General features: G+C 51.6%; 1 protein-coding gene across 4 annotated transcripts in view; it reads left to right on the top strand.

The window, feature by feature from the left end:
* Positions 1-22,017, top strand: part of Dysf (dysferlin) — a 199,811-nt gene that overhangs the window by 108,001 nt on the left and 69,793 nt on the right. For all 4 annotated transcript variants that reach the window (XM_027428547.2, XM_027428543.2, XM_027428546.2 and 1 more), the window contains 4 exons: positions 397-570; positions 13,752-13,845; positions 14,282-14,359; positions 21,294-21,475. In XM_027428547.2, coding sequence (XP_027284348.1) covers positions 397-570; positions 13,752-13,845; positions 14,282-14,359; positions 21,294-21,475 — 528 coding nt within the window. The remainder of the gene's footprint in view (positions 1-396; positions 571-13,751; positions 13,846-14,281; positions 14,360-21,293; positions 21,476-22,017) is intronic.

Below are 22,017 nucleotides of genomic sequence, written 5' to 3'. Positions count from 1 at the left end.
GAGGAGAGGCAGGGTCTCCTCACAGTTGGCCTAGGTCCACATCCTAGTGAGAAGTAGCCTGACCTTGGGAGGCAGGCTCTGTGCTTTGCCTCTGAACTGCAGACCCATTTCTATGTTTAGAAGCTGGGACATGAAGGGGAAAAAGGAAATGACAAGAAAAGCTGGATTCAGGCAGTCCACCCCTAGTTCAAATAAACAGCCCAGTGTCTAGCTCTGCTGCTGTCTACCTTCCCTGCTGGCCTCCTCAGCTACCCGGTGGCCTAGGTACCTCCTTTCTTTCCTGGGTTTCCTACCTCAAGGCTGCTCCAAGCCACCTTCTTGCAGGTGGTTCTTCCAGTCTTAACCCTTGGAGTCCTGCCCTGTCACTCCCTCATAGCTGCCTCCTCTCTCCTACAGCACAGGCAAGCAGAGGCTGAAGGCGAGGGCTGGGAGTATGCTTCTCTCTTTGGCTGGAAGTTTCACCTGGAGTACCGCAAGACAGATGCTTTCCGCCGTCGCCGCTGGCGCCGCCGCATGGAGCCACTGGAGAAGACCGGGCCTGCAGCTGTGTTTGCCCTCGAGGGGGCCCTGGTACATTGGGTTGCATCTGGCTGGGCTTGGGTGGGGTGCAGCTTGCCTTTCCAAGGCTGATGTGGGACAGGCATGGAGCCCCTAGGGTCATGGTTTGTAGATGGAACATTGGCCAGCCATCCTGGCTTGGGTCCCTGTGGGGTGGCGTGTGGGGAGAGTGAGCAGCATTCTGGGTGTCTTCCTAAAATAAGACAGCTTCTTTCTTGACACTGGAAGACCCACTGCTTCTCTGAGTGTGAAGATGAGAGCAGAGAGGGAGGTGGCCTGGGCCTCTGAGTGACTCACAGACAGTAAAGCCAAAGAACCTAGAGCTTCCTGCAGAGATGGGCTGGTATGGGTGGGAGAAGAAGTCTGGGAGTGACCAGAGAGGTCTGGTGACCCTGACATATCCTTGACTGGACAGTTCTCCCCAGGAGGAGGCTTTGATAGGGTTTGGGGGAGACATACCTGAGAAAGGGAAATCCCTGTGCCATTGTCTATAGTCAGTAGTACTGGAGTTTGTTCAAGTGACTCAAGATCTGGGTGGTGAGCCCCAGGAAGAGATGAAGGCAATCGAAGCAGGGACATTTGGGGCTGCCATACAGCCTGTTCTCTGTTCTGCTAGTCTAGAGGCTCCTGGAGACAGAGTGAAAGACCTGAATAAGACCACTACTTCTGAAATACAGATAGTATTATGTATGAATTTTTTTTTTTTGGTGGGGGCTCTGGGGTGTGAACCTGGGAAGCAGGTCCCATCAGCCTTTATGTACAAGGTTGTCTGTATCAATGTATATTTGCATATCAGTGGGTCTAGGCAGCTGTGAGGCCTGGGAGAGTCTAGCGGGGGATGGACCCAGGATGTGATGACTGGAAGCAGAAAAGGAGGTGGAAGCCAGTGGCGCCCCCTGCCCCAAAGGCTGGCCAGAGATATTCTTCAGCTAAGGTAGAGCAACCCCCTGAAGACCAGGTAACAACCTGTGACAGACTGTAGAGAGAACGTTCTAGTCCTAGACAAAGCCTGGGAGAGAAGCAGAGTCATCCTGGGCTCTGGGCCACTAAGCAGTTTTCAGCCAGGACAGGAGAAAATGAGATAGCTCTGTGGCTTCAGGAAGCAGGACTGTGTGTAGCTGCCTGTGTCCTGTGTTGGCCTGGTTTGGGCACTGGGCAGGGTCTAGGGATGGTCCTGTGACGGAGGCAGGAAATAGGGAAGAGCTTGCAGAAGGCCAGGCAAGCACTGAAGAGACTAATTCTTTCTCATTAGGCAGAGACTGGAGGCTGGGGAGATGGCTCAGTGGGCAGAGTGCAAGCCTGGGGGTCTGAGTTTGAGCCCTAGCTTCTACATTAAAAAGCTAGGTGTGGTGGCATGTGCTTCCCCAGTATCGGGAAAGCAGAGGCAGGAGGATCCCTGGGGACCTTTGGCCAGTCAGCTTAGCCTAACCATTGGGATCCAGGTTCCAGTGACAGAAAACAATGCGAACACTACAGAGACATTCCACTCATAAGGGCCGATGAGCAAGGGGGCTTTGGGCCTCACTCAGCTGAAGGGTGCTCTGGAGAGGAGCCAGGTACTAGGCAGCAGGAGACTGAGGTTTTCAGGGCATCCCTGGGACTCTTCTCTGTCTCAGCTTCATCTCATGCTTATTTTCTCCTTGGTAGCAACGATGGTGGTGGTGGCAGAAGACATGCCACATCCTGACAGCCATAGCACCCTGCTAGACAAAGGCATGCAGCCTTCCTCCCATATGGAGAGCCCAGGGTGGTTCAACTCCAGGAACAAAATGGCCTCAGCTGGTTGTGTGCCTGTGCCAGCATCTGTGCCTGGAGTGAGGGGTGGAAAGCTCTGGATGACCACACTTGGGCTCTGTGATTGGCAGCACCAGTAGGTTCGCTAGAGGAACTTCTGAAAAGGAAGAGATACTGGAAATAGTGGTAAGCAGAGAGTTTGGAGGGATGGTCCAGGATTCTTCTCAATGGATACCATGGAGCTGAGTGCATGGTTGAGCAGAGGCGAGCTCCGGTTGGAGCAGGGGTTGGGGACCATGAATAAAGTAGCTATGGAAAGTAAACGAGAGAAAGAATGTCCCATCAGAAGATCCAGGAATAAGGCTACCACACAAGGAAGGAGCTGTGGGACCAAGGTTGTGTTTGGAGTGGCAGAGGGACACACAGAGGCATCAAAGGCTCAGCAATATAGATGGTAAGGGAGCCAAGAGGGCTAAGCCACAGGGTGAGCCCAGAGTTGCTATGAGTTCACCGTTGGCTCTGGCTAGTCTGACATTCGGTGTCGCTGTGTGAGGAAAGCAGATCTGGTGGCAGCCTGCCAGGTGGCCAGGGCAGGGGAAGCGGGATGAGTTGGGGCTGAGTGTCAGCTGGGAGGGGCAGAACAAATGGCCAGAGGTGCTCAGAAACACACGGATAAAGGCAGGTGCTAGAGCAGGGAGGGACTTGGAGAAGGAAGGCAAGCAAGGCTAGGAGACATGGCCCAAGATTCTCAATGTAAAGACTGGGGGAAGGGGCATGGTGTTGATGACATTTCCCAGAGATACCGACTAGCTGCTGTTTGTGGGAGAGCATGTCATGGGGGTCCACTGAAGTCAAATGTCAAGTTGGCAACATGGGAGGGTTGATGGATTTTGACTCATTTGTGATTAGCTTATGAGACACGGAAGGAACCAGCTTCAGGAAGCCCTCTGCATCCCTGGGGAGCACAATTGCCTGAGGGAGAAAGTCTGTGATTGCTAGGGTGGATCCCCCAGGCTTCTGTAGTGCCCTTAGGACTTCAGTTTCTGGGCAGAGCTCTTATCCTTTTTGATAGTAACTGTCTGGATCACTTCGTAACCGAGTAAATGGAATCCCCTCAGCCCCAGCGTAGACACACAATTCCAGCCTACATATCCCTGTACCATACTTCATTTTTACAGTCAACTTCACTTGCTTCCAGCCTGGTCAAAGTGTGGACTGGGCTTCCATCTCTGAGTTCCTTGCACTGGAACATTCTGGTGTCATAGCCCAGGACTCATGCTCACTCTGTATCACAGGACAGATTGCCAAGGGTTCTGTTTCTGGGACCCCACGGCTGATCCCTGGTGTCCTGATGCCTAACCTGCACCTGGTATAAGTGTGATGGCTGACAGGCTTCCTGGGTGCTCTGGATCTTTCTTCTGCCTCCCATGCCTCTGGGACTCTGTTACATCACTTGGAAGAGACCACATCTTAGCATCACTGGAAGGATTAGCAGCGACTGTGCAGGCTAATGAGCAGAGAAGTCAGCTAAGGACCTGTTACAATGCTGGCTCTCATGCAGTGTCTGGGTGGGGCTCAAGAATCTCTACAGCTAACAAGGTCTTTCCTAAGTAACGAGCTGTTGCTGCTGCTGCTGGCTCCAGGGCCATCTATGAGTGTGGAGGACAGAAGATAGAGTACATTGGCCTCCATCAAGATGCTTTTCTGAGACAGGCTGGGTGTATGGCCAATGTCACAGATGGAGGCAAGATAGCTTGGTCTGTCCTTTGGTGGATCTGAAGCTAGAGGCTTGGTCCACAGGAGAGCTCCTCTGTGATTTAGGGAGCTACAGAGATTTTCATGTGTGACTGTGAAGAAACCTGCTGCCTTCTATATCTTTGCTATTCTATAATTATTCCAGAGTGACCATGCTGAGGGGGAGGGTGCTTGGAGGAGGTTATAGAGAGAGAGACCTTGAAAGAGCCAGAGAATGTCTGTGGGTGGGGTTAGGGGAACCTCCTGGGAATCTGAGGGGTTTGAATGTCTGGGCCCCAGGACTAGGCCTGGTTATGCCTTGCCTCCTGCCACCCCTCCCCTGGCCTGCCAGCACCCTCTGGAAATCGTCTCCTTGGAAGGCAGGCCCTGTCTGCTCGTTAGCACCAGCAGCAGGGGCCAAGCCTGGCTCCCTCCTCAGAGCGGGAGGCCCTGGCTCAGTCTGCTAAGCGTCTGCTGTCTCCATCCGCGCATTATTTTATTTTCGTACTATTCTTTTTCCAGCTAATATCCTGGCATTCCCAAAGACACCGGGTTTCATAATCTTCCTGGCGTTCCCAGGGAGCTGGGAATCGGAGTACAAAGCCGCTATTATAGTGAGTTCCATCAGCCTCCTCCTTACCCCACACCCCTTGCTGCCGCCACAGCCACCACCGCCCGACTCCCACCCAGTCACCCCCTCCTGACGCCACCAGCCTCTCTGGGAACTTTAGTGACGGCTTCTGGGGATGAGCTCACGGAATCTGTCCTGTCGTCCTTGCCCTAGGCCTGCCCTCCAGGCACGAGGATTTTTCCAAGCCCTGCCTCTGTAGTTGGCCTTGCTAGAGGGGCAAGGCTTCCCCAGCTGCAGAGGCAGCCTGGCTGGGAGGGAGGAGACAGGCCTGAAGTGTGTGCTGGCGGCCTTGGTGCCTTCTAGAGCTGAGAAAGACTTCAGTGTGCAAAGGTGTATGTGAGCCTTGGAGCCTTGGGAAGTTGGATGCCTTTCTCTCTCTCTCTCTCTCTCTCTCTCTCTCTCTCTCTCTCTCTCTCTCTTTCTCTCTCTGTCTTGCCACCCCCTCATCTCCCCCCCCCCCGCCCTGTGTGTGTTCTGCCCTTTGGCATATCTGATGCTTGTGTATGTGTCTGTGTGATGGTTAAATTCTGGTGTCAGGCCTCTGGCATTTTCTACTCCTCTAGGGCATCCAAGTCCTCAAGAGAGAATTACTTAATCTTTTTAGCCATGTGCCACAAATCAGGCAGATAGGTTTACATGCTGCCCTGTATCCCACAGTGATCCTGAAAAACTGGATGCTGACATTAGCCCATTTTACAGATGGGGACAATTGAGGTGTTGAACCTCGCCTCTGTCTACAATTGGTTCTTTAAATTTTTTTCTAAAGTAATCAGAATAAGAAAATGCAGTTCCTGTCATACTGGGTGATGCAGCTATAGGGTAGTGATGTCACTGTCCCTACAGATCACTCTTTGGGCTCTGAATGTTATCACAGAAGAAATAGGTCTGTGTCTATCCTAGAACCTAGGGTACTTGCCCTCTTCTCTCCCCTCAGGCACTTTCTGACTCTTGGCCAGGTCACCAACTGCTGCTTTCACCCTCTCTTTCACTAGGGCAGAGTGTCTCTTCTGCCACACCCAGGGTTCTTTTGGGGGGGTGGGGCTAGGGAGAGAAGATTTGAAGTACCAGGAAGATGGCATCCTTGGTTATCCTTGCTCCCTGTGTTTTAGACAGGCAGTCAGTTCCTTAGGGTGGCTGGATGTGAGGAATGCATCTCTCTCCACCCAGAGAAACTGCTACCTGGGAAGCCTACAGCAGGACAGCAAAGACCAAAGTAGTGAGAACCTTTAGAGACCAGTGTCATCACCCTGGGCCATTGTCAGGGAAGGACAGTTGTGAGTTGGAAGGGTTGGGAAGGGGGTCAAGGAAAGGCCGGTGCCAGTGTGAACTAACTCAAGACTTGAGCTGGCTGAAAATGAGGTCCCACATGGCTTGGCCAGGGTGGGGCCATCTCTAGACCTGGATGAAGTCATGCTGTGTGCTTGGTACCCAAGCCCAGTTACCAGATCTGTTCTCCTGGAGCAAGGCATCTTTCAGGGATTTGTCTCCTGGGTAGCTATGGTCCATGACTGGAGGTGACTGACTTATTGGAGGGCCACTCTGTATGTCTGTTCCCAGGTTCTTTTCTTGAGATAGGGTTTCATGTATTCCAGACTGGCCTTGATCTCACTGTATAGCCTAGGATGTCCTTGAACGTCTGCCCTTCCCCACCTTCCTGGTGCTGGATTTACAGGTCTTATACAGTGCTGGACATTGAACCCAGGGTCTTGTGCATGCCAGGCAAGCACTCTACTGGGTGAGTTCCATCCCGAGGTCCTATGGGCGCTCAATAATCTGAAATCATCACTTGTTTTCTACCTGGCATTGTGCTAGCTGGAGCTTGAGGGCTGGTGCCTCATTTTAACAAAGATCTCCCATCCCTCTCATTTTTCTGCTAGAGAGGACAGTTTGTTTATGTCCCCTGATTGGCCCCTGTATGTGCCTTGCTCCAACCTGGGTTTTAAGATGTTGAGGCCTTGAGGGTGTGTGCCTGAAAACAGCTGGAACCCCTAAGTATAGTGTTATATTATTTATGATTTATTAATGCTTGCCTAAGGATTCAGAAAGCAAAGTCAACCACAAGCCATAGAAGCCAGGCACACACCTTTAATCCCCCGCAGCCAGAAGCTAGGAGGTGGTGGTACACACCTTTAATCTTAGGACTCAGGAATAAGAGATAGGCAGATCTCTGTTGAGTCCAAGGCCACCCAGATCTACACAAGAGTGAATCAGTCTAAAAGAGAGTTATATCTCACACCTTTAATCCCAGGGCTTATGAGTCCTCAGTCAAACTTTAATAAATCATAAATCATCTATCACTACACCTGAGTATGATGTCACACTTGAGGGTCTATGAGCCTTCATCCCCCCCCCCCTTTTTTTGTCCATCTAGCCTAGGATATTATTACCAGTCATTCTAAGAAACCAGGCATGTAGAATCAGGGCAAAATGGGACAGACAGTTGTTGAAATTCTTGAGGCAGCTGGCATTGGAACAAACCTGCTCTGGATGTCTCTGCAGGGAGGATACTGGGCTCGAATCAGCTCACACGTGGCACTGTGCTCTCTCCAGGTTGCCTGGTGCCCTACTAGCTCCATAGGACTCTCAGGCGGTAGTTTTGCAAAGACTTTAGTAAAGACTTTAGTGGCTGATTCCAAACCCTGGCTCCAGCTGCAAATTAAATGGGGTTGCACCCTTGCCTGCTATTCTACTTAAGACCTGATTGGGAAGGGAGGTCTCCAGTCCACTCCCTCTTTTAAAGGGCTCTCGTGCCTTGATCTAGCTTGCTGTCTTGAAGTGGGGTTTCTGTATAAGTGGTGGCAGCCAGGTCAGTGTCCTGGATCTGGGTGTGACTTCTTCTGGCCCTAGGCTGACACTCAGCACTTTGCTTGGGTGCTCTGAACTCTGATGGCTTCTGGAAGAGAGACCCTGGTCTTGTTAGGGAATCCACCATTTAACTTCAGGGAAGAGACAAATTGTCTTGGTATTCTCACTCGTCAGACAGGGAAGATAATGACACAGCAAAACCAATAACCTCCCTTCATAGAGCAGGGTTAACATACTATGGGCCACAGGCCAATCTGACCCCTGGCATGTTTTAACAAATAAGCCTCTGTTGGCACATAGCCAGTGTCACTCCTGGATGGCCTGTCACTACATTGTGTCTTGGTGGGCATTGCATTTGTGACAGACCTGCGTGGTCCTCAGTGGTGAAGGTATGGACTCCCTGGCTGCTTGTGGATGTTGCTCATGTCCTGTTCTGGGATACACACCACAGGCCACCACACCACCTGTGACCACCGACTGTTTATAGATGGCTTTGTCTAACCAGCCCTAGTAGGGAGGTTAGGTTCTGTTAGGAACCCATTTTGAAGAGAACTTGTTTCAGTTGAACTGACTTCAGATGAGAACCAAGGAAAACTCTGTCCCAAGTCACCATGTTATTCCGATGTCCCTGCAAAGCTGGTGACGAGGAGAGAGTGAAGATGGTGACAATCCCGAGGGTCATCGGAGAGTTATGCTGGCCAATGCTCAGCTGTTAGCTCTCCACAAAAAGCCAAGCCCGGCTCCCCAGTTCAGACTTGGGGCACATGCTGATTTCTGTGGGGGCAATTCCCAGATGTGTGCAGGCCTGCCTTCCTTCCTTCCTTCCTTCCTGCCTCCCTCCCTCCCTCCTTCCCTCCCTCCCTCCCTCCCTTCTTCCTTCCTTCCTTTCTTACTTACTTTTTTAGTCAGAGTCTTATAATAACTTTGGCTGTCCTAGAACTCACACTGTAACTTAGGTTGCTTTAGAACTCCTGTTCTCTCATGTCCCGTGTTCCCAAGTGGCAGTGCTACGGGCATGCACCACCACCTCTGTTTTGAAATATCAATTTTTTGAGTTGTAAGTGTAGAGTTTCTTCTGTCTAATAACTGCCTTACAAATCCCGAGTCTGAAATTGACTCTGGGATGTGGAACAACTCCTGTACATGCCACTCTGGGGTCTCTGGTCCTATTTGCATGAACAGAGGGGTGAGTGATGCTGAGTGCCTGTTAGTAGGGTCCTTCTCAGCGGTACCAGGCTCTTCTTATTTCTGCCTCCGGTCTTGTGGTGAGAGTGGTCTTCCCTGGAAGGAGGAAGAGAGTAGCCACCTGTGCTAGGCGACACCTCTCTGCTTGACATGGCCAATGCAGGGAAGATTCCTGGGGTCTCTCTGTTGGTCCCAACAAGCCCCCCCCTACCCCAGCCCTTGCTGATTCCTTGCTTACAGCCATGGTGTGGCATCTGAGGCCCTGTCCCCGCCTTCTAGGCTTGTGATTGCTCTGCCTAACTCTTGCTTTCCTCGCTTTCTCCCTCCCTCCTCTCCACATGGGTGCTGATAAAGTATAAAGTCCTCTGGGATATGGGTCACTCAGGGCTTTTTGAGGCTGGAGCAAGGTGATGTGTGGCTCTGAAGGAACCTCAAGCATCCTTTTGAGTCTTTTCTAGGTCTCCATCTCATTTAGGTAAGAGGGGGGTCCCTTTTGTAGGCATATCTCCCCGAGAACCTGCCTACCTCCTTGGGCAGGTCCCACAAGGCTTGGCTTTATCTCGAGGGACATTCAGGGGCACTCCCTAGCATCTCCGAGGCCCAGTTTCTCCTCCTTACTGCCTCAGGCTCCTCCAGGGATCCATGGCCTCCTGCCGGGCAGCAGTGGGTTGGAGGCCGCCCAGTCCCCCCAGAGGGAGCCATAGGATCCTGTACACAGCTTGCCCTAGGACACAGTGTGTGGCCACAGACAGCATGGCTGCCAGCCCTAGCCTGGGAGTCTCCGCATGAGCTATGGAGTGAAGAATGTGGTTGTGGGAAACCCAATGCCCTAGGCCAACAGGGCTGGGCAGGGATGGGTGCGAGGGGCAGATGGGCAGAGACCCCAGCAGTGGCACCCTGTGAAGCCTGGCTATTTACAGGACCCCGCTAGGAATCCCCTCCCCCAGTTTTTCCTACTTGTCAGCTGACTCCTTCTTCAATGTTGCCACCTTTGATTACTCAGTACCCATTCCAGGAAACCTTTCCAAAAGGGACATTCCAGAAGCTCCCCTCTGCCCTTCTAACATACAGAGCAGCCTGTTGGCTACAAAGGCATCCTGGGGGTTCCTCCTGTGGCATTCAGACCCTGGCCTCCTGAGGTGAGGGGGACCCCGCTAGCCACACAATTTACTACCTCCTGCCTGGGGTTTTGGTCTCTGAACCTCCCATGTTGCCCAAGGCAAGGGCACGCTGGGGTTTCCTTCACTGAAGCCTTTTCTGGGTCAGGTATAAGGCAGAAGATGTGTGACATAAAGGTTGTCTATGCCTTGCCTGAGTCCCTTCAGAAGACAAACTGGCGAGGTAGGGAAACACTGAAGGCAGAAAGCCAAGAAGGTGCCCGTACTTCTGCAATGACTAAAATGAAGGAAGATCTTAAGTTAGTACAGCAGAGAGGATATGCTGAGTGGGAAGGACGGACAGTGCAAAGGTCCTGTGGCAGAAGGAAGGAGAAAACTAGAGAGGAAGGAGTGGAAGTTTGGGTGAGGAATTCCTTCACACAGGGCTGGAGAAGTGACAGTGTTTTAAATAGACACACTGAATGCCAGGTACCCACTGAGGGCTGTGGGTATGCCATCTGGTTTAATTTTGTTTAAACAATTTTTCTAAATGAGGGGTACTGTCCATCCCTTGGGTGACACATAACAGTGTCTGGAGACATTTTGGCAGTCATAACTAAGTGGTACTGATATCTAGTTAGGTGACATGTTCAGGACACCAATGGCCTCACCACTGCAGAGTGTTCACAAGACCCAAGTTAAATGCCCTGCATTTCTCACAGGTGAGAGCCAGGATCCCAGGAACTCACTACCGGCCATGCCAACTCTCTTTTCTCAGTCCACTCTGGAAACTGCAGGTGGAGGGCTTGTGCTCCTGTCTTACCGTAACTGTGCATGGCCTGGGCATGGCCCTCACTGAGCATCGTCACCTATAACATGTGCTTTGCCCTGGTTTCTGTCCTCTGACTTGAAAGTTCCTAGGGTCCAGCTCTAGGGATGGTCTCTGGATTTGGATTCTACAAAGAGATGATGGTGAAGGCAGGGTGTTGCCAATTGACTGACCGGTGCCAGCACTTCCAAGCCTCCTCTCACAGATGGCATCTCTTTGGGCTCCTTCCCTCAGCTTGGCCCTGAGAATTGCTTTACCTCCAGTCTTCCCTCTGGAGAAAGGTGATTTTCAGGAGAGGGCAAGCCTTGTCCTTGGCTAGAGCCACTAACTAACTCAGTGAATGTCACTGAGCCTCATGTTGCAAGCACTGCTGATGGTGCCTGGTCATCGTGGTACCTGGAGCCAACACTGGCCTTGATCAGAATATTTGGTATAAAGCCAGCTTATCATACACACACCAGTGTCATGGAAAGGAGCAAAGCCGTGCGAGGTCTGTGAGCTCCCTTTAGGGTGTATGAGGGTGCTGTGAGGGCGTTTCAGAGTGGGCCCTTTGAGAGGTGATGATACCTACTTGAGTGGTCTCTGTGGGGGAAGGAAAGGGGTCTCAGGGTGTCCCTGTTGTTTGAACATGAGTGGGGTGCTAGCGCAGGATGTTACCACTCTAAAGCCCCAATCCAGTGCCTACTCAAGTCCAGTAGGGAGGGCTGCTCCCCTATGTTCTCAGACATTAATGGGGATCTGTTTAGGGTGATGGCCCTGGGAGGACCAGTGACCATGGTATGTAAAGAGACTGACTCTCTCTCTCTCTCATGTGTTTGTGTGTGTGTGAATGTTTGTGTCGGGGGTGGGGGACAGGCTGCTCAGCAGGTGAGTCATAGCTAGACTGGGCTCTGGGTTGTCCCTCTGTGCCTGGCTCTAGGAGTGTATCTGCTCTGCCTCTGGAAATACTTTCCCCCACTAATGCCTCCCCAAACCCTGACACAGGAGAGGTGAAAGGTAGGACCACTCTGGTCCCAGATCATATGGGGATGGCTGGAGAACCCTAGGGACCTTGTGGGATGGCTGAGCCCTCCTTAGGAGGCAGGACAGGTCAAGGAACCTAGGCCCCATGTAGGGCACTACAAGAAAAATTCTAATAGGCCCTGAGCCAGGCCTGGAACACCTGGCCCAGCCCCTGTGTAGTCCCAGGGAGGAGAATAACTCTTCTGATCTCAGGCTTCAGGCCCTGTGCGCGCATATGGACCCAGAAAGTGCTTACAGAGAGAGGCACTGTGAAGGGGTGGGGGGAGGTGTGTGTGTACTTGTAGATCCTGTGATGTGTGCAACTTCCCACAACTGCACATGCTCACCTAGTACATTGCCTGCTTGTAGGATACCTGTGTGAGGCTAGGCTGAGGACAAGGAGTCCATCCCAGAAGAGCTTGGACTCTGCTCCCCACTTCAGCAGTGGTAGGAACATTAAGGTGTGTGTGTGTGTGTGTGTGTGTGTGTGTGTGTGTGTGTGTGTGTGTTGCATGTATGAAGTGGACTGTATGCCTAGGGGCTGTGAAGCCTCACTTCCAGTGTCCTCACCTGCTTTTCTTGTGTCCGTGTGACTTATGGCTGTGTTTTTGCTAAGTTCCTTAAGGCTTGCTCCTGCACCAGATACCCTGTAACTGGGAGGGGAGCTCTACAGCCATCAGACACTGGACTCTATGCCTATTCTGGAAACAGGGTACCTGTGTGGCAGGGCACAGGCCAAGTGCTTTGCTTTTCCTGAGGAAACTCCAGGATTCCTGGAGTCCCTACCTGCCTAAGAGGCAGGATTCTAGATGTAACTGGGGTCTTAACCTGTCTGTTGTGTAGCACCCTCTGTGTTATTCTGTGTGTATAAATGTATGTATGTCTGCATGTATGTACATGTGTGTGTTAATAGTGTGTGTGGTACATATGTGGTGTGGTATGTGTATGTGTGTGTGGTGTGCTATGTGTATGTGTTTGTGGTGCGTTGGGGTGGTGTGTGTGTGTGTGTGTGTGTGTGTGTGTGTGTGTGTGTTGTGTGTGGGAGAGGTGTATGTGTGTGGAACATGTGTTGGGGTGGTGTGATGTGTGGGTATGAGAGGGGTGTGTGCGGTGTGGTGTAGTGTGTGTGTGTGTGTGTGTGTGTGTGTGTGTGTGTGTGTGTGTGTGTGTGTGTGTAGTCTGGAAATAAACCTCAGATGGCATTCCTCAGGAATCACCTACCTGGTTTTTTAAGACAAGGAGTTTTTCCACTTGCAATTAGGGCTTGCAATTAGGTTAGGCTGCCTGTCTCTGCCTCCTCAGCATTGGGGCTATAGATGTGGGCTACCACATCTAGCATTTTTACATGGGTTCTAATGATAAATTCATATCTTCATGCATGTGATTCTGAACAAATAGGAGTACATATATGACTGTCACCCTCAGCCAGGCTGCATACTGGGTAGCTTCTGGAATCCATCCCCACAGCCTATGCCTTTCTTCCTTAAGCTTAGGACTTGCTCACATGTTTGATTACATACCGAATGCCAGGTGGTGCCCCAAGAACTACTTGTCTACCTTTAACAGGCACAGCAGCTTTCTGGGCTGAGTGAGCACTGTATAGTTATCTCTGATATACAAAAATTGATTCTTCAGACAGTACTTGTCTGAAGTCACAGGGAAAGTTAGCAACAGGCAACATCAGAACTCAAGTGATCCGGTTTTAGCTATGTTGAAACTGTGGCGGAAGGAAGTAGGGGAGTGTTACTGTATTCTCACTGCAGGAGAGGTGTCCAGTAGTGAGACTCAGAACCTGTACCACAGCAGCAAGGCCTTGATGAATATATTGGGACACCAGAGGAGCATGTTCCTCCTGCGTGTGTGGTGTGAGCCCTTTGCAAGGACAGAACGGGGCAGACCTTGTTCTAAGCATGGTTAAGGACAGCTGTGAGGAGCATGACCTGCCTGAAGCCCAGGCCTGGGTTGAGGGCAGCAAGCCTCAGTGTGAGGTGGGAGAGATGGGGCAAATTGCTTGGTCTGACCCTCAGGTATAACTCTCTGAAGAATTCACACCCAGAGCTGATTCTTGCTTGGAGGTCTGTGTGTCCGGAGTAGGAGGACTGAGATTCAGCTGTGACTGGGAGCAGGAATCCAGGGTCAGTGTTCTGATGTGCCCTGACAAACCTTGTGTCCCCAGGGCGGCATGGTGGATGACAGGAGCGAAGATTCCATGTCCGTTTCTACCCTGAGCTTTGGCGTCAACAGACCCACAATCTCCTGCATCTTTGACTGTAAGTTACACTTGGTGACATCTGCGTGTGTACGCACGACATCATCCTTGGAGTGCAGTTCCATGGTCAGGAGTGTGTATGCTGAGGCTCTGGAGAACTGACTGTGTGCTTCCAGGCCAGTCAGGCTTTTTGGCACGTGAGCCTATGTACAAGTGGGCATTCACGTCTCTGTGCAGAAGATGGGATGCATGCATTCAGTCCTTCTTCCTCCCCTGTCTCTCTCCCGGGATTAGATAGCCTCAAAGGATGCAGGCTCCTGCTTCTGAGCTAGAGTATGTCTTGACTGGAAGAGGCTCACTCTGCCTGTCAGCTGTTGCCATTTCCATTTTCAGCCAGAGTCTGCTGCCCTTCTTGGGGCAGACCCTCCTCTTCCTGTAGCTCCAGCCCTTAGCAACCCTATTTATCACATGGCATCTCTGTTTCCTTCTGAGTGAAGATGGGAACCGCTACCATCTGCGTTGCTACCTGTATCAGGCCCGAGACCTGCCGGCCATGGACAAAGACTCCTTCTCAGGTAGGTGGACAAAGGAGAGGAGCAGAACTCCCAAGGGGAGGGCTCAAAGTGTGTGGTATGGCTAGCAGGATCCTTGAGTCTTCACTTCAGCAAGTGCTAGATACTGTTTCCTCCTCATCAGGACAGCTGTGCCTCAAGTGAGACTTAGTGGATTGTCCCTTTCTTCCCAGGGGTCAGTCTTGGTTAGATCTCTATCTCTATGTAGGTCACTCTGTGTAGACCCAGCTCCCTGAGGCCCCTACCTTCCTAGACCAGATTCCTGAGGCTGCAGCACTCCCAGACCCAGCTCCTGGAGGCCTGCTCCATCCTGGACCCAGCTTTCAGGCCCTGCCACTCCTAGACCCAACATCTGTATTGCCTGCCTGGCCTGGGGTCCTTTATGGAAGCCTTGGCTATACAGTTCTATGCATCTTTGCTTCAGCAGAACACTTGCTCTACTCTTTCCTATCTAGGTCGCTCGGTTTCCTGCCTGCCCTCCTTGTTCCCTCCTACTCTGACCCAAACATAACTAGACTTCTTATTCCCTTGTTTTGAAGTATAGGCCCTGACAGATAGATGAACCTGCCACATACTTGCCCCAATGGACAAGCCTTTTGAGGGGTGTCGGCTGTGCTCTCATCTCTGCTTGCACCCACTACCCACGAGCCCCAGCCCTACCAGCTTTGATCTGCCATTGCAAGCCTCCTGCATGTGCCTGGCCTTTGCATTTAATGCTTCCTCAGCCTAGAATGCATTTCTTCCTCAATTTCAACTTTAGGACCTAGATCACATGTCCTCTGATTCCCCCAAGCTGAGTTGGTCACTCCTTCCCCAGTCCCTGATACCTCTCCAGGATGTTTCTCTGTGCCCGTATCCAAGTGGGGCTCCATGGTGGTCTGTCTGCTGCAGTCTTCCCATCGGCTGTGTGCTCACACAGGGAGGTGCTGTGTTTTCCTTCTGAACACTCAGCACTAGACATCTGAAGAGCAGACATTTACAGAGCACCACTGTGTACCTGGGCAGATACTGACAATTAGATGTCCCATCTCCTTATTTTATAGGTAAAGAAATAGAGACTCAGGTGGGTTCCCCAAATTGCTTGAGTTGAAATAGCTGACAGGTGACAGAGTTGGGAATTAAATCCAAAGTTGTTCCCCTGCAAGTACCTACCCATGGTTAAGGAGGGTTGGGTTCCATGAGAGCCGCCTTCTGGTGACAGAGTGTCTGCACAGCTTATAGCCACACACCTGTCCTTCTAAGCCCAAGGTCACTCTCCTTCCCAGAAGCTGGATTTCATATCTAGGTGCCTCTGCTCTCAGTGACCTGCCCTCCAGCCCCACTCAGCTAAGCATCCATGGCTTTGGAGGCGGGTCCTGAGAGAGCCCTTTGCACATTGACATTGGCAGGCTGGGGGCAGTTAGACATCTACAGTGGCTGTGTCTAGGACTCTGACATTGGAACTGACACCGAGGAAGGTAGAAATGGACTGATTCCCAGCCCAGCCTTTTCCTTTTAGTGGAGGGTATGTGGGTGAGGATGGAAGGCTGCTTGTCTTCTGTGAACTGAGTGGGTTGAGGACCCCAAAGGGCAGGGACTCTCCAAGGACTGTAGCCTGGGGAGCTGGAGCTTGGCATGGATCATGCAGCAGGGTCAGCAGGCACTGGTCTGGGAGATGTCATACTTTCCACCCAGATAAACATCCCTGGAGCTTTGAGGGCGCTGCCCAGGGCTTCCTCAGAGGCCATGGGCTTCTGAATGAAAGGCCCGATTGAGCAGCAGCTGGAAAGGAAAACAGCAGCCAACACGGGGGAACCTATAAAACTCTGAGTGTTTATTTTCACTCCCAAACCTTAAACCAAAGCGATTTCTCCCCGGGAACTGACCCTGGGGTGGCTGGCTGCCCAATGCTGTGCCCAGCCACTGGTTGCCATATCTGAGGAGCCTGGTGTTTGAAGCCGGAATGTCTGAGGCCAGAGGAGGGCCCAGCTGTGACTGAGACTTCTAGGAGCATCTTCCAGCTGCCTACCCATTGTCCAAGGCCATGCAGCCCTCTGCTTCCCACTGTGTTCCCACCAATAGTCTGTGGATGTGCAGTCTGGAGGAGACACTTGTAGGATGTTGCTGTTCAGGTGGCCTGAGGACTATACCTCAGTGGGGCTTACCTTTGTGGTCACATCTGCTCTTTAGACCCATGGAAGGTGTCTGTGGTGTATGCTTGAATTAAGTGTGTGCAGTAAAGGTCAGGCAGAGAGTATAAGACGCAGCTAGTACCAGTTGACTGCTCTGATATTGGTACAGGTTTAGCTCTGAGCTAAAAGCTGTGACTCCAAAGGACTGAGACATTACTTGTCATCAGCTCTGTTCCTAGCTCTGTCTTGCCTGACCCTTCAAAGTGGCAGCATCATGCCGTCTCCCAACACAGTCCAAACCCACATCTTCCTAGTTCTGTGCACACCAATGCTGTTGAAGGGCAGATGATGCCCCCTTGGTCCAGTCCCTGCTAAGAACTGTTTCTGGACTGGATGAAGCCATAGTTCTGCTGACAACTGCCACTCCATACACAGAGGATCTTTGGGAACTGTTGTCTTACAACATTTCAGGAACAAAGATATGTTTATTATACAGACTCACTGAGGGCCTTACAGGTCGATGGGCCCAAAGGCATATTCCTTGGCTAACCCAGTCAAGGAGAGATGGCTGACAGGCCAGATGTTACACGATTTAGTGACCCATGAGGAGAAGGGTCTACTTATGATGTCTCACATTCCTCTGTTGGCCTGTGGTCCAGTGGTGTTGAAGTGGTGTGGTTCTGAGAGATGTTCCTGCTAGGGCAGGTCGGGGTCTACCTGTGCTGTTGTCACCCCTAGACTTGGGTGTCACTGGGGACTTCCTCTCTCGGGCTTCTGATGTTTGGCTGCTACTTGGCCCTCCCTCATCTAATACAGGCTTTCTTTTCAGGTTGGCTCTGGCACACGGGGGGACGGGGACCAGACATCCACTCATCAGGCATGGAAAGGGGTTTTCCAGACTGCATTGGAGGCTTGTGAAACACTTCACTTAGAAAGGGTTCCTGGGAAAGAGACTGGGAAAGGGATCCCAGTTTTACAATGCACAATGACTTGGAGGAGCAGTCTAACCTGCTTCAGCATTCCTCAGTGCCTTCCCAAGAATGGGGAGCATGAGTCAGGACTCAGGCCAGATTTGCCAGCACCAGTCCAGGCCCTTTGACATCTGTCCACCATCCCTTCTACTGCAGTGTCCTGGCTCTGGTGCTACCTTCTTTCCTTCTTTTTATCACCCAGGTCAGTTGCTTAACCTGTGCATGGCTGGCATTTGGGAACACCTTGCTCTTGCTCTTTTTTTTTTTTTTTTTCTCCTAATCAGGGCAGGAGAACCTCCTTTGGAAAGTTTATTGGATGCAGACAGGTGAGACTGTCCAGATGACTTGACTGTCCCCTACTTACTAGTGTTACTTTGTCTCTTAACTTGGATAGTGACCATCTCACCAGGACTCACAGTGAAGAGCTTGGCTGGAGTCTCCTTCATCTCTGCATCCCCAGCAGTGAGCTACCCTACTGCACAGTAGCCAGTCAGTACACTGGTACTGACTGGGTGATGTGTTACCAGAGCCCCTGTGGCAACGCCCTTGCACCTAGAGCCTTTGGCTAATTTGGATGATGCCCAGGAATTTGAGGAAAACATTACAAACAGTTTTATGTTTTCAGGGCGTCCTGCCCAGCTGCTTTCTGAAGGGTCACTAAGTAGCTTCCAGTAGGAAAGAACACTTACTTTACCCAGTGCTCACCGACACTGGTTTGGTAATTTTGAACTTTTTTTTTCTAAATTTTAATTTCACTTATTTATTTTTTAAATTTATTTTACTTTTGTGATAGGGATTCATGTTGCTCAGGCTGGTGTGGGATACACTATGTAGCTAAAGATGGCCTTGAACTCCTAACTCTCCTTCCTTTAATTCCGGAGTACTGGGATCACAGGTAGTATGCTGGCCTTTTTCTTGATTTTGTAGTAACAATATTGCTGTGGCATAGTTTGAACTTGCATTGTTTTGATTTCTGGGGCACATTCCACTTTCTTTTCCTATGGGGATGGCGTAGAGTACTGGGCTAGGAGTCAGGCCAGCATCAGTGTCCTTGGTCCTGCTCCTTGTCTGGCAGTTGGGTTGGGTGGGGGCAGGGTACTACCATTAGTCATAGTCTCTAGTCTGTCTGGTTGATGGCAAAGCAAGTATCATTTGGAGCCCCAGGAAGGTCCGGACAGCAGGGCTGGCCCAACACCCTGGTACAAAGCTTTGGATCTATACAAAAAATGTCCTGTCTGGAGCTTTGGTGCCAGGACCCTGGATCTCTTATGAGGGAAACAGGTGGCATATTCAAGTGGCCTGTGTCTGGAGCCTGCCTCTCCAAGGCAGCTTGTGGTCCTTAGAGAGCTCTGTCCAAACATGCCCCCTTGGGGGTTGCTTTAGCTGTTTGGGTCCTGCAGCCCTCAGGCTGGCTGAACTATGGGCATAAGGATCCAACCCTTTTCCCCTGACCTCCTTGACCCCTGTTCTTTGCTTCTCTGACAGAGGATGTGTCTGTGAGTCCATCTGGCCACCTGGTGGCTTGCTGCTTATGTCTTTTGCAGGGATGGGGGTGGGGAGACGGCGGAGGTGGTGGTGGAGGCTGGGCCCTGGCCACACAGTAGCCTAGTGTCTGAGGCATAAGGCCTCCAGGCCTGTTCTTTACAATGCTTTTGTTGTCCCTTTCCCTCCCATGGGTGGGTGGGGTGCATGCGTGTGGGTCTGGGTGAGTTTTGTTTGTAAGCTGCCCCCTCTCTGTCCCCCAGCGCTGAGCTCATTGCCTGAGCTGCTGGAAAGAGCCAGCCTGCTCAGAGGCCTGCGTGGGGGGTGCTGCCAACACCAATACAACGTGCATGGCCGCTACAATGTGCAATTGTGACCTTTGTGTAAACGCGGTCGGTCTGGGGCCCGCACGCTTATAAAAATAAAGCATTGGGAAGCACAGGGGGTGGGAACAAAAGAGGCTTTTTCGCTGGCTCTCTAATATGGTTTTATTTATCGGAACGCGCCCTCCTTCCCTTACTGGAACTGGGAGAGGTTCTCTGCCGAGCTTGGAGCTGATGGTATCACAGCCAGACGGTTTCATTAAACGCACAGACGCCGCCAGGCCTTGCCAGGGGCAGAAGGAAGAGGGCTCTGGGCCAGCCTACCAGGGCCTGTGCGTGGATGTGGGAGCTCCATGCCAGGGAGGCACTCCCTCGGGGCATCTCTCTCTCTCTCTCTGCTGAGGGCATCCCATGCCCTCTTCCAACCACAGAGTCAGCTTCAAAGCCAACATCACAGGGGATGCCCTCCACAACTCCCTGCTTGGCTCAGGTTCAGTGCCCATCAGCTAACCTAGTATGATTCTGCTACAGGTGCCTAGGGCTTCTGACTGTGCGGTAGATGCCCTCACCCTTACAGCTAGCTCTTGAGCGACTGTCCCAATGTTGAACCTTGCTGTCTTCCTTAAGTGGAAGTCCTACTCTTACCTCACCTTCCCACCTCTTCTACAGCATGCCGTGACAGCCCCTCTCTTTGTCACCTCCTGTGCAGGGGTCTTGGTTTGTCTCTTAGTCTCCTTATGTCCAGAAACCTAGCCTGATTCCCTGTCTCCCCATCCTGGCCTGGTATTGTTTGGACGGCTCCACATTGTCTGAGGCCACTGGAGCTCTGGGTCACATGGGAAGTTAATGGCTGTGCTAGGGCTGGCCTGGGGGCTTGGCATTTGGGATAGAGCTGGGGTTGACGGCATCAGCTGTGTTAAGGCCTTATGCTTGGTCTTCTCAGACATGCAGCTCAAGCTGCCAGCATCCTGCATCTCAGCTCTCCTGTCCATATGCCCTAAGCACCTGTCATTTGGAGTGAATGGGACCCTACCCCTAACCTGACATGCTCTTGGGAGAAGATAGAGAACACCCTCCCTCAAGCACTTTACTCTGCTCCCAGATCAAGTGCACACATTCCCTAGACCTCACACCGGTGTCCAAATGTTTCCCACAACATTGCCTGGAACTTGCTAGAAAGTCAAGGAATCTACCCAACTCTGTTGCATAACATGTGCAAGAGAAAACATTCTAGGTATTCCATGGTACCTTCACATTTGGGGACCACTGTTCTGGAATCTGCTCCACTCATACCAACTTGCCTTTGGACAAGGCAGAGAAAATGACTGGCTGGGTCCCAGGCTGTTGGGGTTGGCAGGCATCACAGGAATGTTGGGCCAGTGAGGAGCTCACGCCATGCAGTGCCTGGCAGCTGTTGGCTCTGCAGCCACCTAAGGCTGAGCCATCTCTGCCTGCACCAGTGCAGTAGCCTCATACCTGGTTCATGTTATCACTTGTGCATCTCTAGGTGACAACGGGGGTGAGCTGCTAAAGAAGGGGACTGACTAGTCATGTCCTACTGATGCTATCTCAAGGCTCCCAGAACCTACTACCTGTGCCTTACTCCCCCTCCTCAAAGAATCCAGATCTCCCATGAACACATTTCTGCCCTCTGTGTTTATTCTTCCAAGATCTCATTCAAATTGTCATTAGTTGCCAACTTTACATTTTGCTCCAATTGTGTCCTCAGCTCCCAATGCCTGCTCCCTAGCATGGTGTGAAGAAGGCACTAAGAAAATACTTGTTGGATAAATGAATGGGCCACACAGGCACCCACTTTTTCTGGCACACCTTGCCCCAGTGGACAGATAGGAGTGGGAAAGGGAAGGTTTAAAGTTCCAGGCTAAGGTCAGGCTCTATCTCCATGTGGCTATAGCTGGCCTCAGAGATGACATCTGGCCTGAATGTTGTTATTCCAGAGTGACAGCCACAGCCATGCTCTGGCTTTGTGTCCCTGTGACTCCCAAACTGTCAGCTGAGTCTTGTCTCCTTCCTCACCCACCCTACACAGATCCCTATGCCATTGTCTCCTTCCTGCATCAGAGCCAGAAGACGGTAGTGGAGAAGAATACCCTGAACCCCACCTGGGATCAAACCCTCATTTTCTATGAGATTGAGATCTTTGGTGAGCCAGCCAGTGTCGCCGAGCAGCCACCCAGCATTGTGGTGGAGCTGTATGACCACGACACTTATGTGAGTATGTCTACCTGCTAATTCTCTTTGATGCCCATTTCCAGGACCCTAAGGAAAGCCATGCTGTGAGTGTTAGGACCCAGCTTAGTTACTTCTCTCCAAGGCTTAGGCTGGAGGCTTCCCTCCTCACTGCTCACTGAAATGGTTTTAGAGGGGTTCATGACACCTGTGCCATCACCCTTGGCAGACATGGCTAATCAAACTGAGATCCAGAAAGGGCACAGAGTTGTGGATTAAGGGTCTGGCTTTTCTCCAGGTCTATCTTGTCCTTCTTGCCACAATAATTAATCAAGTGCTTTCTGTACTGGGCTGAGTGGCCTCTTGCCTGAGGTTTGCTGCCTAGGTGGGAACTGAGACATCCAGCGTTTGAGAACCCTCTAGGTGAGATGGATGTCTGGAGTACCTTGTGGCCCTGTGGTACAGACAGGGCCTTTCCATGGTGATGTTCAACAGGATATTCTGTGGTGGTACTATGCCTTCTGGCTGTGCTCTCTGGGAGGGGAGCCACCAGCTTCATGTGGGCCACACTTGAAATGTCCTTG

Source organism: Cricetulus griseus, chromosome 8 (genome assembly GCF_003668045.3).
Source record: "Cricetulus griseus strain 17A/GY chromosome 8, alternate assembly CriGri-PICRH-1.0, whole genome shotgun sequence".
In the NCBI taxonomy this organism is placed as follows: Eukaryota; Metazoa; Chordata; class Mammalia; order Rodentia; family Cricetidae; genus Cricetulus; species Cricetulus griseus.
Note: the sequence above shows the minus strand (reverse complement) of the source record. Positions and strands in the feature narration are given on the sequence as shown.